Source organism: Lepidochelys kempii, chromosome 8, assembly GCF_965140265.1.
Source record: "Lepidochelys kempii isolate rLepKem1 chromosome 8, rLepKem1.hap2, whole genome shotgun sequence".
Lineage (NCBI taxonomy): Eukaryota > Metazoa > Chordata > Testudines > Cheloniidae > Lepidochelys > Lepidochelys kempii.
Genome location: NC_133263.1, coordinates 52,885,735 through 52,900,288, shown reverse-complemented (window position 1 = coordinate 52,900,288; position 14,554 = coordinate 52,885,735). Strand labels below are relative to the sequence as shown.

The 14,554-nt window shown below is 56.1% G+C and overlaps 1 protein-coding gene across 1 annotated transcript in view; it reads right to left on the bottom strand.

The window, feature by feature from the left end:
• Nucleotides 1-510: 510 nt before the first annotated feature.
• The window catches only part of QSOX1 (quiescin sulfhydryl oxidase 1), a 39,444-nt gene continuing 25,400 nt past the window's right edge, over nucleotides 511-14,554 (bottom strand). Inside the window, exons 8-12 of the mRNA XM_073356568.1 lie at nucleotides 13,599-13,728; nucleotides 8,918-9,040; nucleotides 8,611-8,758; nucleotides 7,345-7,521; nucleotides 511-5,910 (exon numbers count right to left, since the gene is read on the bottom strand). Coding sequence (XP_073212669.1) covers nucleotides 4,937-5,910; nucleotides 7,345-7,521; nucleotides 8,611-8,758; nucleotides 8,918-9,040; nucleotides 13,599-13,728 — 1,552 coding nt within the window. The 3' untranslated portion in view covers nucleotides 511-4,936. The remainder of the gene's footprint in view (nucleotides 5,911-7,344; nucleotides 7,522-8,610; nucleotides 8,759-8,917; nucleotides 9,041-13,598; nucleotides 13,729-14,554) is intronic.

Below are 14,554 nucleotides of genomic sequence, written 5' to 3'. Positions count from 1 at the left end.
AGAGCGGGGGCGGGGGGGTGGGAATCAAAGGCTATGCTCCTTGTAAAATGGTTGCTACTTTAGATGACAAATGATGCAGTGTGGTGCCTGGCTTTGAGCGAAGGCTTGGGTATGGAGGGCCGATGCACTGGAGGATCCTGCACAGACAGAGGAGATGTAGGGATGTGCATGGATTTCTTTTGACAGAGGGGAATCAGAAGTCTTTCCTCAGATCCCCACCCCCAAGCCAAGAACGTGGTCAGTAGCACACATGCACTAGGGATGCAAAAAGAAGTGGTCAGAGGGCCAGGAGGGGGCTAGTGGAAGGAGGCCAGGAACAGGAGGCACAAGGAGAGGTTAGGTGGAGAAGAGATGAGTAAAAATGGCATGAAGGAAAAGTGGGCTGGTCCCTAGCCCACTGAGCTCCTTGGCTGGCCCCACTGGAGTTCAGCAGAGAGGGTCACGCCCTGTGTTGCTGTTCTGCATCACAGCAGTTCAGACCCACACTCAACACACTTTAGACACACGTGATCCAACAAAGCAGAACATTTATTAGCAAAAATAATTTATTCCATTAACACAAGCAGCCACCGCGTTCAGAGACCCCAGTTCCTTCTGCCGCAGCAGCCTGGCACCGGGAACAGAGCACAAACCAACCACCACTTTGAAAGTGAAGAAAATGAAACCAAACCAACCTCTTGTGACAAAACTACAGAAAAATGTTTCTCCTCCTCCCATCCTGGAGCAGAGCGTTCCACAGATCTCAGCCTGGGGGCAACACACTGAGGTACAGGTCTAGGTTGGGGCAAGCCACTCTGCCCCTTACAGCAGACTGGCTGAGATAGATAATGATGCAGCACCCCTCTCCCTTCCCAAAGGAATCTATTCTCTCCAGTGACACACAAAGACCCATAATGTCAGGCAACATGGAAGGGCATGTGTGACCCCATCATGTGATGTCAGAATTCCTTTGAGTGGCTATTTTCCATTCACAGACACCAGCTCATCAAGGACCAGGCATGCAGGAAGCCACTCCAGAGGGTTGAGGGATGCCCATTAGTAGCTCTGAGTGGGCTAGCATAGCTCCTCATGGGCACAGTCCTGGGAAGCTCAGATACATTCCAAGCCCCATCCAAAATCCAGCAGCCCAGCAAGCTGGTCCCCCAGCTCCAGCCTGTAGATGGCAAAAGGAAGGTAACCTAATGAAAATCAGGGAGGAATCCACAGGTGATCTCAGAGCCAATGTTTTGTAGCTCAGGAGTCCAGATTTTTTTAAAAGGCACATTTAGGAAAGGAGCAAAGAACTCATCTATCCCACTCTGGTCTTTAGAAACATCCCAGCAGGCTTAGGTCAGATCCATCAGGACAGCACAAGCCCAGGGAAGGGAGAGCCACAGGGGCCTCACCACTCCCAAAAGCAAGTCCAGGCCTCACTGGAAGAAGCAGAGAGGCTCAGGGCAGGAGATGTTCTCAAGCACCAAGTAGGGGATGGGGAGAGTGATCATAGGTTGCTCCCCCCCATACCCCATATTCCAGGGCAGTCCCCATTTCCAGGCACCAGTCCCTCCCCTCCTCCTCCCCAGTTTTGGGATGCAAAAAGAAACAAACAAAAAAAAAGGGGGGGCGGAGATGATAAAAACCTAGCTCTTGTCCACAGGGGGGCAGGCTGGCTGTCACCCATTGTTGCTGTAGGAGCCCCGCCAGTGGTGGTGTAAGTACAGATCGGCTGCTAGCATTTTTACAGCTATCTGACCTGGTTAGATGCCACAGTGGCAGAAGCACAGGCAGCCTATCTACATTGGCTTTCCGGCTGGCAATGGAGCACAAAACCACAGCACAGACAAGGCCTTAGAGCAAACCCAGCAGGTCCTGTAGGGCAAGGTTTGCAAAGGTGACCAGTGATTTCAGATGTTAAACTGGACATGCCTTGAAAGGGGCGGGATTTTCAGCCTGTGACAGTCAGGCCCTTTCGAGGCTTCTCAAGCAGGCTGAACAAAATCCCTGGTCACTTTTGAAAAGCTTGGTCCTAACTTGTAACTAGTTGGATGCACCCTTTGAAGGAAGCCTACGGGTACCTGGGGTTACTTGGATGGTACCAGGAGCTATGTTCAGAACAATCAAAAATAAATGCTCCTTCACCCACTGGGCAGCCAGCTTCTGGATCCCACCAGCCCAAAGGTCATTTGCACAGTGCTAGACAGTCCCCTGCCCTGCAGACCTCACTCAAAACAATGCACAAACCAAAGGACAGGATGGGAAGCCACAAAGAGCTGGCGAATGACTGGGGATAAGTTAAGCAACTCTTGCAGTGCCATGATTTGCATTAGGATTCCCTTTCCTCAGCTCAACGGTGACTCCAGTACAATGGGTTTCATAGAAAGCTTGAACAAAGTGACAAGCATCTGCAGGCCGGTGAGGTGCGCTAACACCAGGGGTCAGAGATCAAATGCTCCGGGCTGAGGGTGCTCACTATACAAGGATGTGGGCGGGGATATTCCCAGTACTGAACAAGCAGCCAGGTGCATCTGGGTGCTGGGATTGCGAGACCGAAACACAGCACCCAAATGCGTGGCTGGGAACCCTAATGGAGGCGCCCATACGTGCATGCTGAAGCGGGTGGGAACAGAGAGGGGTAATGGAGCAGCACAAGACTTCCTGGTATGTTCTATGGCTTTTTATTGTACAAGGGGAATTTGGCTCTAAGGCTGGCCCCACCCAGGGTGCCAAAAGGAAGAGTTCCAGTTTCCTCCCAGTTTCATAAACACTATAATATTGGGGGGGGGGGGGGCAGACGGGAAAAGCTCCCCACCTCCTCCCACTTCTAATGTTAAAGCATGAGGATAGCAGCAAATCTGCCTGACAGGCTTCCAGAGAGACGAGCCGTTGGCCCGAGCATGTCCCCAGAAGGTGAAACACAGCACAGGCTGACACAGAACCCTGCCAGCACTAATACCCTCCTCCCCCACACCCATACTCAGGAGAAGGTGGGGACAGCCTCACCCACGTGACAGGCCAAGGTGGCACAGAATTAGATGCTCCAGCAGAACGCTCTGTGGTCAGACCAAGGGTCCATGTCCTTTCCCACCCACCTCTGTGCCCAAGCGTGCTCTGGGCTGCAGGGAGGCTGGATGTAACAGCTGTTCTCATTTAACACAGCGACTCCTCCCCTGCGAGCCCTGAACTTCAGAAGCCAGATGCCAATTGGTGAGTCTGACCCCTGTGGCCATTTCTCTCGGTCTCTCTCACGAATGCAGAGCCAGCATAGGAGGAACCCAAGAGTGTGGAGCAGGTGGTATTTCAAGATAGGATTGAGATGCATTAGTCTAAGGAGCGCAGTGGCTCGTGACACAAATAGTACATGGGGCAGGGGGGAGTGTTTCAGGTCAGGATTAAGGTGAACTGGCTTAACTCTGGCTACACAACTTCCTCAGCACCTGTCTGTGTTACGCATATCTCTAGCCAGTGGCACCGCAGTCCCTTATTTGGGGGGGGGGTGTCACCTACACTGAGCATAGTGCAAGAGCACCTTGGGGTGAATGGATTAGTGATCCTGGCCTACAAGAGTGAAGGAATCATCTGGCAAAGGGAAAGTTCTGCACCCTCTGGGGCATCCTGGGCGCTTAGGGCTGGATTCACCTTCACCACGGTGCAGCAGGAAACAGTACCAGGGCATGCAGCTGTGCTATTCCCTCTGCTAGCCTTGCACCCCGGGCTCTCACTGCTCCTGGAACTTAGGGGGCAGCCTCTGATAGATCAGGTTTTCACTCTTTCCCTGCCCTCCCGCTGCAACTCAGGATGAGAACTCGCAGAGCAGGACTGACACGTAGGCAGGAAAGCCCAGCTACTGCAGTGGCGACGGGTGTGCAAGCTCTCACAGCATCCCCTAACCCTGACCACGTCTAGAGGCAAGTGATGAGCATTGCATCTGAGCCCATTCAACCCTTTCCTTCTCTGCTGAGAGCACTAAGGGTGCAGTTACTGCTGGGGGCTTTCTGTGGCGGGGATCCCGCTGCGCTAGGAGCTGCATTCAACCCCCCTGCATGGAACAGCTGCCAGACGGCAATCGCCACTGAGCCAAGATGGACTAGCGATGGGGGCAGAGGCTGTGCAGTACCCCTACACCATCCTGGCCCCCTACTCAGTGGTACCAGTTGGTCCGTCTGACCGGTGGGAATTTGGAAAGGAGTCTGATCTAACTCTTGGCCCAACCGATCACAAAACACAAGCAGCATTAGTGACCCCACAGCAATCTGATCCTTCCACCGCCCAATGCCTATATTAACTAAGCCTGGCTGTCCCAATTCCCCCTCCTCCCCCGCCCCAACTCTAGTGGTTTAACCCCAAAGGGCTAGTTCTACATGGTGAAAACTGATAGCGTAGCTGGAGCTGAAGTGCAGGCCTGGTGTGCGCTGAAGAGCTTTTGAACCCAGTTCAGAAAGAACAGGTCTGGCCACCTTCTACGCTGCAGCTCTAGCTCGCTTTCAGAGGGGTGGTAAGTTCCGCCCAGGGCAAATAAATCAGCCCAGAGAGACACAACTGATCAAAGGCAAACTGCTCACAGCCCCAGACCAGAAAGGAGGCCCCCCAGTCCTTATTAATGGCTGAGCTACTGTAAGCAGGCAGGCAGCTAGAACTCCCCCCCACCTCTCCCAGTTCACTCCGTCCTCCAGCCCTCCACCCCGACCCGAAAGCGGCTCCACTCGAGGTCTCTGAGGAGCTCGGGTGGCTTGGTAAGACTCTTGGATCCCTGAAGAACACCCTGCCACATCTATCTGATGGGCGGCCCCATGTCCATGTAGCCAGCAGTGGTGAGATCCAGAAACTGTCCAGCTGCACCCACTGCCCTAGCAACCCTCGTGGAGAAAGTCTGATGCTTCTCCAGCCACAGAGCCCCAGAAGGAATCGTTTGCACTTGCCCTGTACCATCACCCCCACCCTACCAGCGCCCCCGCCAGCCTCAAGCTGTGGGGAAGCCGGGGCGGCCCTTGCGGAGCCTCGTGCGCATGCGGAAGAAGGTGTACATGCCCAGCAGGCACATGGAGGAGAGGAAGTATAGGACGATGCACAGGCTGAGGTCCAGGCGGGAGAAGCCCACTCCCAGCATGCGGAACCAATGGTTCCTCCTCAGGGCGTCCCCTTCATTCTCCTCCAGGGCCCCGATGAGCTGCTTGGAGCCCCGCCCCCGCCGCCTCAAGCGCTCCCAGGCCGCGGCGTAGTCAAAGTCCTGGTGGCTGTCGTCCGCCAGCAGCAGCGGGATGGTGTCCCTCTTGCTCAGCCGCCACTGCTTGTTGGCCGCCACGGCTGCAGCCTTCAGGGCTTTGCTCTTGTAGTGCAGCTCACTAAAGTTGTCCAGGTCCACAATGTCCTCCTCCAGCTCCTGTGTCTTGGGGTTCATCCGGACGATGCTTGGTTTCCGTGGCCCTGAGGAGCCTCGTCTTTCCGAGCCACCCACCTCCATTCCCACCCCTGCGGCCTCTGGTTCCCCTGGTCTCCTTTCTTCTCCTTCGTCCTCCTCCCCTCTCCCATTATCGCCTCTCTCTTCCTCCTCCGCCTCTCCTCTCTCTTCCTCCTCCGCCTCTCCTCTCTCTTCCTCCTCCGCCTCTCCTCTCTCTTCCTCCTCCGCCTCTCCTCTCTCTTCCTCCTCCGCCTCTCCTCTCTCTTCCTCCTCCGCCTCTCCTCTCTCTTCCCCCTCACCCATGGCCCTCTCTCCGGCTCCCTCCTTTGCCTCCCGGCTGTGCCTGACCACCAGCACCATCTCAGGCTCTGTGTAGTCTAAGATGATGTTGGCCGGGGAGAAGTGGGCCTTGAGGAAGCGCAGCACGGCTGCCTCGTCCCACACGTGGCGCCTGTTGACCACGCCGTGACACAGAGGGCACAGGTCCGGGGGAGGCCACTGCAGCTTGGGGAATTCAGGGTCCTCCGTCTCGGTACCTGGATAAGTCAGATGGAACAAAGGCCTCAGATACAGTCCCACCAGAGGCTCCAGCAGCAGGACGATCCCAGTACAATAACCACAGCATTTAATACCCTCCCAATGAGCCCTGAAGGAAGGGGAGTAGCCTTTGTGCCTTACGGATCTTACAGACACACCCCAAACCTGCCCAAAGCCCTCCAACCTTAGCCTGCTCGCACCTTGCTAGTGTGAGACTCCCAGCAAGGAGCGCAGTTCCAGAGGGGTCTGCACATCACCCTGACTTGGAGGTCATGCACAACTCACCTGCAGGAGCAGCTCTGTTTGCTCACGTGCCCTTCAGCCATCCTGGGGGGTAGGGAGCGGGCGTGTAAGAACCCCCAGCCTACCCTAGTGCCAAGAACAGGCTCTCGTAGCCGACAGCTGCAGCCCTTGGAAACTTGGGAGTCTCCTCTCCACCCCCTTGCCCCGCAAATGACCAACCAGAGCAGGGACAGTCACCCCACAATGGGACAAATGCCGGCAGGTTCCCCCAGGCTTCAATGGGCTCTGCCCTCTCCCTGGCAGAGAGTCCCTGGGTGTCAGCCTGGGCCACATCCTTGGGCCACGGGGGTTCCAGGTGAATGCTGTGAGCTGGAGTGGAGGGTGCTATGCCCCCCTGCCAGGGGAGGTTGCACCAACAAGCAGGAAGTCATTCCCCGCTTCCTTCCCCTGCCCAGCCACTCTCGCTCCCTCTTCCTTCTCAGCTGCCAGCTGCTTTCGTCCCAGCTCCCCTGAATTTTGCTCTACAGGGGGAGGGGCAGCATCTGCATGCGAATGGAGCATTTGGAGAATCATCTTGGGAGGAGGGTCCTCCCAGGGCACATGGCAGCTTTTAAAGCCCCCTGTGGGAAGCCGGATAAGATTTAACTGCTTCTCTGGGGCAGTCTCTGGCTCAGCACCACCAGCTGCCTGTTCCCTTCACCTCGGGGGTCTGCGATCCCTCCCCACGGCCTTCCACCAGACCCCTGCCAGGCTGCAGAGTTAACCCGTGGCTGCCCGCCTCCTGCTTTCAAAGGAGAAATGAATGAACAAAGCCGGCCCGTGGCGTGCAGGCAGAGCGCTCTCACAGCTCCCTGTGCCCCAGGCTTCGCCCTTCAGCCCAGCTTCCCCTGGGGTTATCAGCCTGTGAGGAGAGACGTCCCCTCACTGCGCAGTGGTGGCAGGGCAGACATGGCGTTATCGGGGAGCTGAGTCAGGCCCGGCCTGTGCTTTACAAGCCGGCTCACAAGGTTCATCTCAAATTCCAACCCCCCCTGCATTCAGCTGTCCCCATGACCCTGTCCCCCATCCCTCCTCAGATATGGCCAGAGGGTCTGGACTCCCTGCACTGGGGGCTAAATTCTCCCTCGGGCGCCTCGCACCCCTCCTTCCTTGGCCAACGCCAGACTCGCCAGCAGGACCCCCCCCCTTACCTGCCAGTCGAGCGTTGACCCTGTTGTGTCTTGACCAAAGCCAGAGGACTGCCTTGTCCACGCTTCTCACTTTGTCCATGGACTCCGCTGCCATGCCCTCAAAGTGCTGAGCGCACTCCCGGCAGCCAAAGAAGGACCAGACGTAGCCGCGCATAGCGCCAAGGACCTCGAGGGGGCCTGGAGGGGGAGGCGAGACAGCTCAGCTGGGGAAACCCTGGCACGCTCGGCTGGGGAAACCCTGGCAACTCAGAGAGGCACTGCGCCTGCCAGGTTCTTGCCAGAGTGCTAGCAATCCAAGGCCAGGTGGGTCCACGGGACCAGCCAGCTCAGGATCACAGCACCACGGAGCAGGGGGCCTCAGCTACACTGAGAGGGCTTTGTGGGGCCCAGCATGGGGCTTCCAGTGGAGTGAGACACGCTTAGAGCATTCAGCCCCACCTGCACTGGGAGGTGTTGGCACAGCACCATGGGACACCATGGCACCATGAGCCAGGCTGGGCAAGGGGATCCTGAGGGAGACCAGCAGAGATGCCAAAGGCTGGCTCGGCAGTCGGACTTGTATGTCCTGTTTAAGACACATCCCCTGTGACCCAGCAGGCCCTGGGGCTAGTGTTCAGCTGTCACTAGAGAGCCACACTACAGAAGAGCTAGATACTATTGTTGCTAGCTGTTGTCTGGTGCTCCCTGAGCCAGAGGGGCTGGCTGAGCTGAGACAGCAGCACCCTTGGCCCTGGGGCAGGAGAGAGCGCCATGCACAGCTGATTGACGATAAGGTGCTAAGATTCCACAAGGGAGCACGACCCCCTTAGCCGGCTGGGAAGCTCAGCACTCTGACCCACGCGTGGGAGAAGCGGCAGCCAGCCACCTGACATGAGAGCAGCAGAAGGTTCCTGCTGGGGGGATCCAGCAAGCCACAAGATACAGGCTTTAGATACAGGCGCTAGGCATGCAAGGTGGGGTGAGAGGAGATTGGGGCATTACAATGGGCCACCTAGTCTGGGGCTTACTGACGTCCTGGCTACGGGGGATGGACGGAAGGGCTTTCCCAACCAGGGAGTACAACCCTTCTAAAACCCCAGGACTGCCTTCAGCTTTCTGGCCTAAGCCTACCTACCCTCCCCCATCCCATGGAGCAGCAGCTCCCGGAAATTCTGAGCTACAGCCAAGGGGAGCTATCATGGTGATTCCCATACCCCTTTCTCTATGGTCAAGAGCTAGATCATCCGGCACATTCAAAGTGGGACATGCACAGGGTCACCTGTTTACCTGTGCCCAGCCTGCGGTACCTAGTCGCCTGCACTGTCAGGAGGTGGAAGAGGGTCCAGAGGGAGCAGGGGTAGCCTCGGAAATGAGGTTTGCTTCCCTGGCAACCCACCCATGTCATGTTGTTCGACAGCACTTCCGGGGCTTGACCCTGATGGGGAGAGAGACAGGCAGACAAAGAGTAAACCTCAGGGCTAACACGGGAGGGCAGAGGAGGGAGAGCAGAAGGGGACTGAGAGAAAAGGATAGGGGAAAGCAAACACGTGCACATGCCGCAGGGCTAAAGGGAAATCATCTCTAAGTGACCCACCTCTTTTCTGTTGGTCAAGACCCGCTCCAAGGCACTGTAGGGAATCCTTGATTCTCTCATGTTCCTCAGCCACCTGTCCACAGAGCGCAGGAAGTTCTGGACAAAGGGGCGGCCAGGAAAATACTGCGGCAAGAACAGAGAGAGGAGGAAATACATTTAACGACAAAAGCCTTGCTACCCATTATGGCCGACGTGAACCCAGGCGCGAGAGACATTTCTGCTTTGATTCCAAGGGACATTTTGAGACCTTTACTGAGCATGCAGGCTAATAGGACACAAATCATCCTACAGCGATAAAGTCAGGTTTTTAGCAATACTATCATGTTCCAATATGCCCTTTGCTAGCCTCTCCCAGGTGGGAAATGGGGCGAGACCTGGATTGTGGACAACTCTCGGCGACTGCAATGCCAGCCTCTCCCAGCAGTTGTCACTACAGGGAATGGTGCAGGTGCACTGGTTGTGGGGAGCTCACAGCTACGCTAGTCTCAGGCTGTCCAGCTTGGTATGAAGCCTCCCCCTGCAACAATCCAAGCAGCCAGCACTGGGAAGCCCTTTCATTTGTATTCAAGCTGCCACCATTGTGAATAAGTCAGTCCTGTGGGCCAAGAGCCAAGATCCAAATCTCGATCGTAACTCCAAATAGTCTCCGAGGGACACGAAAAGCTACTTTGACAATAAGTCAACACAAATCCGATTAGTATCAGCACTTTAAAACCGCAAGCGCTTCGGGGGGAGGGGAGGGGGGGGGAGAGCGAGTGATGGGGAGGGAGGGTGGGGAGACCCACCTCAGGGAGAAACACAAAGAGAGGAGACAGTGTAGGTGGGTAAAACCAGGAGCGGGGGACCCAGGAAAGTGCAGGGGGCATGAAAGAAAAAGGGTCTAGCCTCCATGGACATCCCGTTATGCTAGACAATAAATAAACACAGGGAACTGACATTTCTGATGGGGAGCCCCACCCCCAATCTCCTTTCAAAGGCTCCTGTGGGATACTGGAGATTTGGGGTGAAGTTTAGCAGGTGACCCGTTTTAAAATAAAGGCTTCTCTCCCCGCAGGCCTACCCGTCTTTCGGAAACGTGAGATTTAAGGATCAGAGTCTGGACATGCAGAGAAGGAAAATTCCCTGCAACTGTCAGGAATGTGGGAATCCTGGTGACATTGCTCCGTCTAGTGGCCTAAATCTGAAAGAACACCTTGCACTGAGCACAAAACTGTTTCCTCTAGACTATGGTACACACCCAATCACCAGAGGAGGAGGCAGAAGGGAGAGAGGTTGCAAGAGAATCATTCCCCTCCCCATCTATACCTCCACACACACCCATTCCCCTTCCCCCCCACCCCCCATTCCCCTCCCTACCCACACACCCATTCCCCTTCCCTCGCACCCACACCCCATTCCATCCACACACACCCACACCCCATTCCATTCCCCTCCCCATCCACACCCGCATCCCATTCCATCCACACACACACACACCAATTCCCCTCCCCATCTATACCTTCACTCACACACACACACACACTCCTCTTCCCCTCCCCACCCACATCCCATCCACATCCACCCCATTCCCATCCCCCGCCCCCAACATCTCTGAGCTTTGCAGGGAGGGAGGGAGGGAAGTTGGTGAACTGGGTTCCTTGTGCTATTTCAGTCTTGGACTCTGTTCCCTGCATCTGAACAGCTTTGTCTCCTAATCTGGAGCTGACATTACCAGAGCTGCCTGACACCAAATGTATTTCACAGTATAGACTGGTCCCCTGAAGCTTTCAGAGCCTGGGGGACTGGTGTAGCAACCCCCGCACCCCTGATACACACACACACACACACAGCCGCCTTTCAGCTGTCTGAGGGTTGAACACAGCCTGCACTCTCCTGGGGGATTGTATTTTGAATGGGAAGGTGGCAGGGTGGGGTATTCATTTAACAAAACCTTCCGTGCTCAGGAAAATGAGGGAGACTGAGAGCAACAGCTAAAGCCAGGCTGCAAGCAGGCTAGGTGTTAAGCAGGCTTCAGCACAGCCATGCCAAAGCACCTCAGGCCTGACTCACATGGCCACTGGCTATTCTCGTCCTGCCCTCCTGACACACTCCTTCCAATGCACCTCAGTCCTGCCCCGCACCATCCCCTGCTAGTCTAACTTCTGGTCCCTTCACAGGCACAGCCTGCCAGTTTTGTTAATCAGGCAGCAGCTGGGCAATTAGGGAAAAAGTAATAAGGGTCAAAGCTGAGAACCCAAGACTCATTGCACTAGTGACCCACATTTAGATGAATAGATTTTAAGGCAACAAGGGACCATTACAACCATTTATCTGACCTCCTGCATAGCGCTGGCCACAGAACCACACCCAGCAATCTCTGCATCAAGCCCAGAACTTGAGTTTGAGCTAGAGCTTCTCCTTTAGAAACACACCCAGTCTCGATTTAAAGGCTTCAAAGTGATGGGGAATCTACCCTGTTCCCAGATAAGATGTTCCAGTGGTGAATCACGTTCATTTCCAGTCTGCATGTGTTTAGTTTCTGACCATTGGATCTCGTCAGCCCTTTTTCTGCTTCATTAAAGAACCATCTATGATCAGAAATGTCTTCCTCAGATAGGCACTAACTCCGGGGCTGGAGCACCCACGGGAAAAAAATGGCGGGTGCTGAGCACTCACTGGCAGCCCCACTACCAGCACCTCCCCCAGTGCCTCCTGCCCGCCGGGGGGCCCTGCCGATCAATGCTTCCCCTCCCTTCCAGTGCCTACAACAGATCAGCTGTTTTGTGGCATCAGGAGGTGCTGGGGGGAGGAGTGAAGGCACAGAGCACTCAGGGGAGGAACTTGGTGGGGCGGGAAGAGGAGGGGTGGGGTGGAAAGAAGCAGGATGGGGATGGGGCCTTGTGGGAAGGGGTGGAGTGGGGGTAGGGCCTGGGTGGAGCCAGGGGGAGCATCCCCCTGCAGATTAGAAACTCGGCGCCTATGCTTCCTCATCTTTTAGACCAGGGGAGGGCAAACCACGGCCCACGGACCAGATTTGGACCATCAGGGCTTGCAATCCGGCTCGCGGGATTGCCAGCCCTGTGGTGCAGCGGGGCTAAGGCAGGCTCCCTGTCTGCCCTGGCCCCATGCCACTCCCAGAAACAGCCAGCACCACGTCCCTGCGGCCCCTGGGTCGGGGGAGAAGGGTTCTGTGCGCTGCCATCACCTGCAGGCACCGCCCCCTGCAGCTCCCATTGGCCAGGAACAGGGAACTGCAGCCAATGGGCGCTTCGAGGGTGGTACCCGCAGGCAAGGGCAGCACATGACAGAGCCGCCTGCCCCCCCCCCACCCCCAGGAGCCACTACTGGACATGCTGGCCACTTCCAGAAGTCAGGGAGCCTTCCTTAGCCCTGCTGCACACCGCTGCCACTCCGTAGCCACTCGAGGTAAGTGGCGCCGGGCTGCACCTCAATCCCCAGCCTTGAGCCCCTCCCGAACTCTGCACCCCAACTCCCTGCCCCAGTCCTACATTCATGGCCCTGCATGCAATGTCCCCACCCAGATGTGGCCCTCGGGCCAGTAAGTTTGCCCACTCCTGTTTTAGACATGATCAAGTCATCTCTCAGCCCTCTCATGGAGAAACTAAGACTGAGCTTACATCTCTCACTATAAGGCACATCCTCTAGACCCTGAATTATTCCGGCAACTATTTTTGGAACCCTTTCCAGTGTTTCAAATCAAACCCAAGTTTCCAATGAAATGGACTCATGTGCAAGCCCAAGGAGTCCAGATGGAGACTGCACATTTAGAAGAGGTCCTTAGTGGTCCCTTGCTATAACAATCGCATTGCATCCCATGTGAGGAGAGTTCTTTCATCCTGTGGAAGAGGATTTCCAAAGGTAAGTTCTAGAGGATTGTATAGGAGACAATATACGGCCAGCAAGCCACATATCTGCCATAGCAAAGCAGAGGTCCCACGACACTTCAAAGCCACTCACTGCAGAGGGCATTGCTGTGTGTGTATTTACTGGTGCAGCCAACGCAGATGCTTAAGGTAGAGGTGGGAGCAGGAGGAAATAAGTTGCATCAAGGTGGGTGGAAGAACCAGCCACAGAGGTGCCATCTTGCTGGAGGTTCAGGGGGAAGTGGCTACAGTGAATGGCTGAGCATGGGTGGACGGGGTTTCCAAAGGTGTGGTTCATGTCTAGGCTCAATGTGATTGGCCACGTCACCAGCGAAGGTTTGGGAAGGGCACATATAATTTTCATGCCCAGCCCAGGGGACGATACAATTCCTATTTCCCATTTATCTAAACAAAGGCCCCGTATTCACAACCAGGGCTCAAGCGGAGTTAGGGACTAGGGCCAAGCAGCCATAACTGAGGGGGTTTGTTAGCGTTCGGCTCAGGCAGAGCTGCGCTCAAGCCAGCCAGAGTATCGTCACAAGGGCTGCTACGCAGGCTGGAATGCGGGATATGCAAACGGCATGGAGACAGGCTTCCCCAGAGCCCTGTTCAAGCAGAGCATGTGAGGGGATATGCCCAGCTTCATTCACTGAGGGATTCATTACCAGCCTGCCGCTCCTCCAATCCATCCGAAGGGGAGGCCCAGTGACTGCCACAGTGGCAAGTGAGGCCCCAGCAAAAGCCCCGCATCTGCTTTCAGCATGAGGGGGCTACGGACCGCCCAGGCCTTGCCTGGCTGATGACTCCTTAGCGCTCACCTTGGCCAGCACTGTCACGAAGTCTTTCAGGGCTCTCACACGCTCTCCTGTTAGGACAGAGAACCGGGCCACCTCTACCCGCAGGGCATAGTGCAGCGCAGACTCCAGGTCAGCCATGTACACCTTCGAGCTGGAGAATGGGGGAGAAAAACAAGGCGTTAACAACCGGCTGAGCCTGCCTGCAGAAAGGGAGTCCTTCGCCCCTGCTCCAGTGAGGGACCTCAGCCGTATCCCTCCAGGATCTGCCTGGGAGGAGGAGACCTCTCATTACAGCTGCGAGTCCTGGCCCCTTCTCCCACAAGGGGATGACAGAATTCAGTCATGACCTGCAGTCTGGCTTCATCCCCAGAGAGGCCAAGGTTAACTCAGTCTCCAGCTTCATTCAGTCCTCAGAGGGCCCTCCGCATGGCGCTCACCCCAGTGGGGCTAGGGTTGAAGGTGCCTGCTCTCTTTATTTTGCAGCAGCAAGAGAAGCAACAATGGTTGTGTTTTACACCACTCCTCCGGTCCCCACATCACAGCAACACCAACAGCAAAGGGCCTGCCAATCCACAGCTAAAGCAAAGGAGGGACAGCGTGCAGATAGAAACGGTGGGGGGGGGGGGAAGAATACACCAGGACCCCACCACAGTACAGACGCCAGCAGGATGCGCCCCACCACAGAGCCTGCAAACCTCCTCTGGGGGGAGAAAGGCAATGACCTCTTCCTTCCTGCAGCAGGGCAGGGGAACACCTCCAGCGTCCCTGGCCAGCGAGGTGGGCTAGGGGGAAGGGATGGGGCAAGGAGCAAGCAGCATGACCACATCTCTTCCTGCCGCTGACCCAGCTCACAGCCTCACCCTCCAAGCATAAGCCCCCTGCAGTTCCTGGGGAGCAGCAGCCCAGACCTACCAGTGCCAAGGCCCTTATGCTAAACTCAAACAGCAGCATCCTGGGGCACAGGGAGCCTGTCCCTC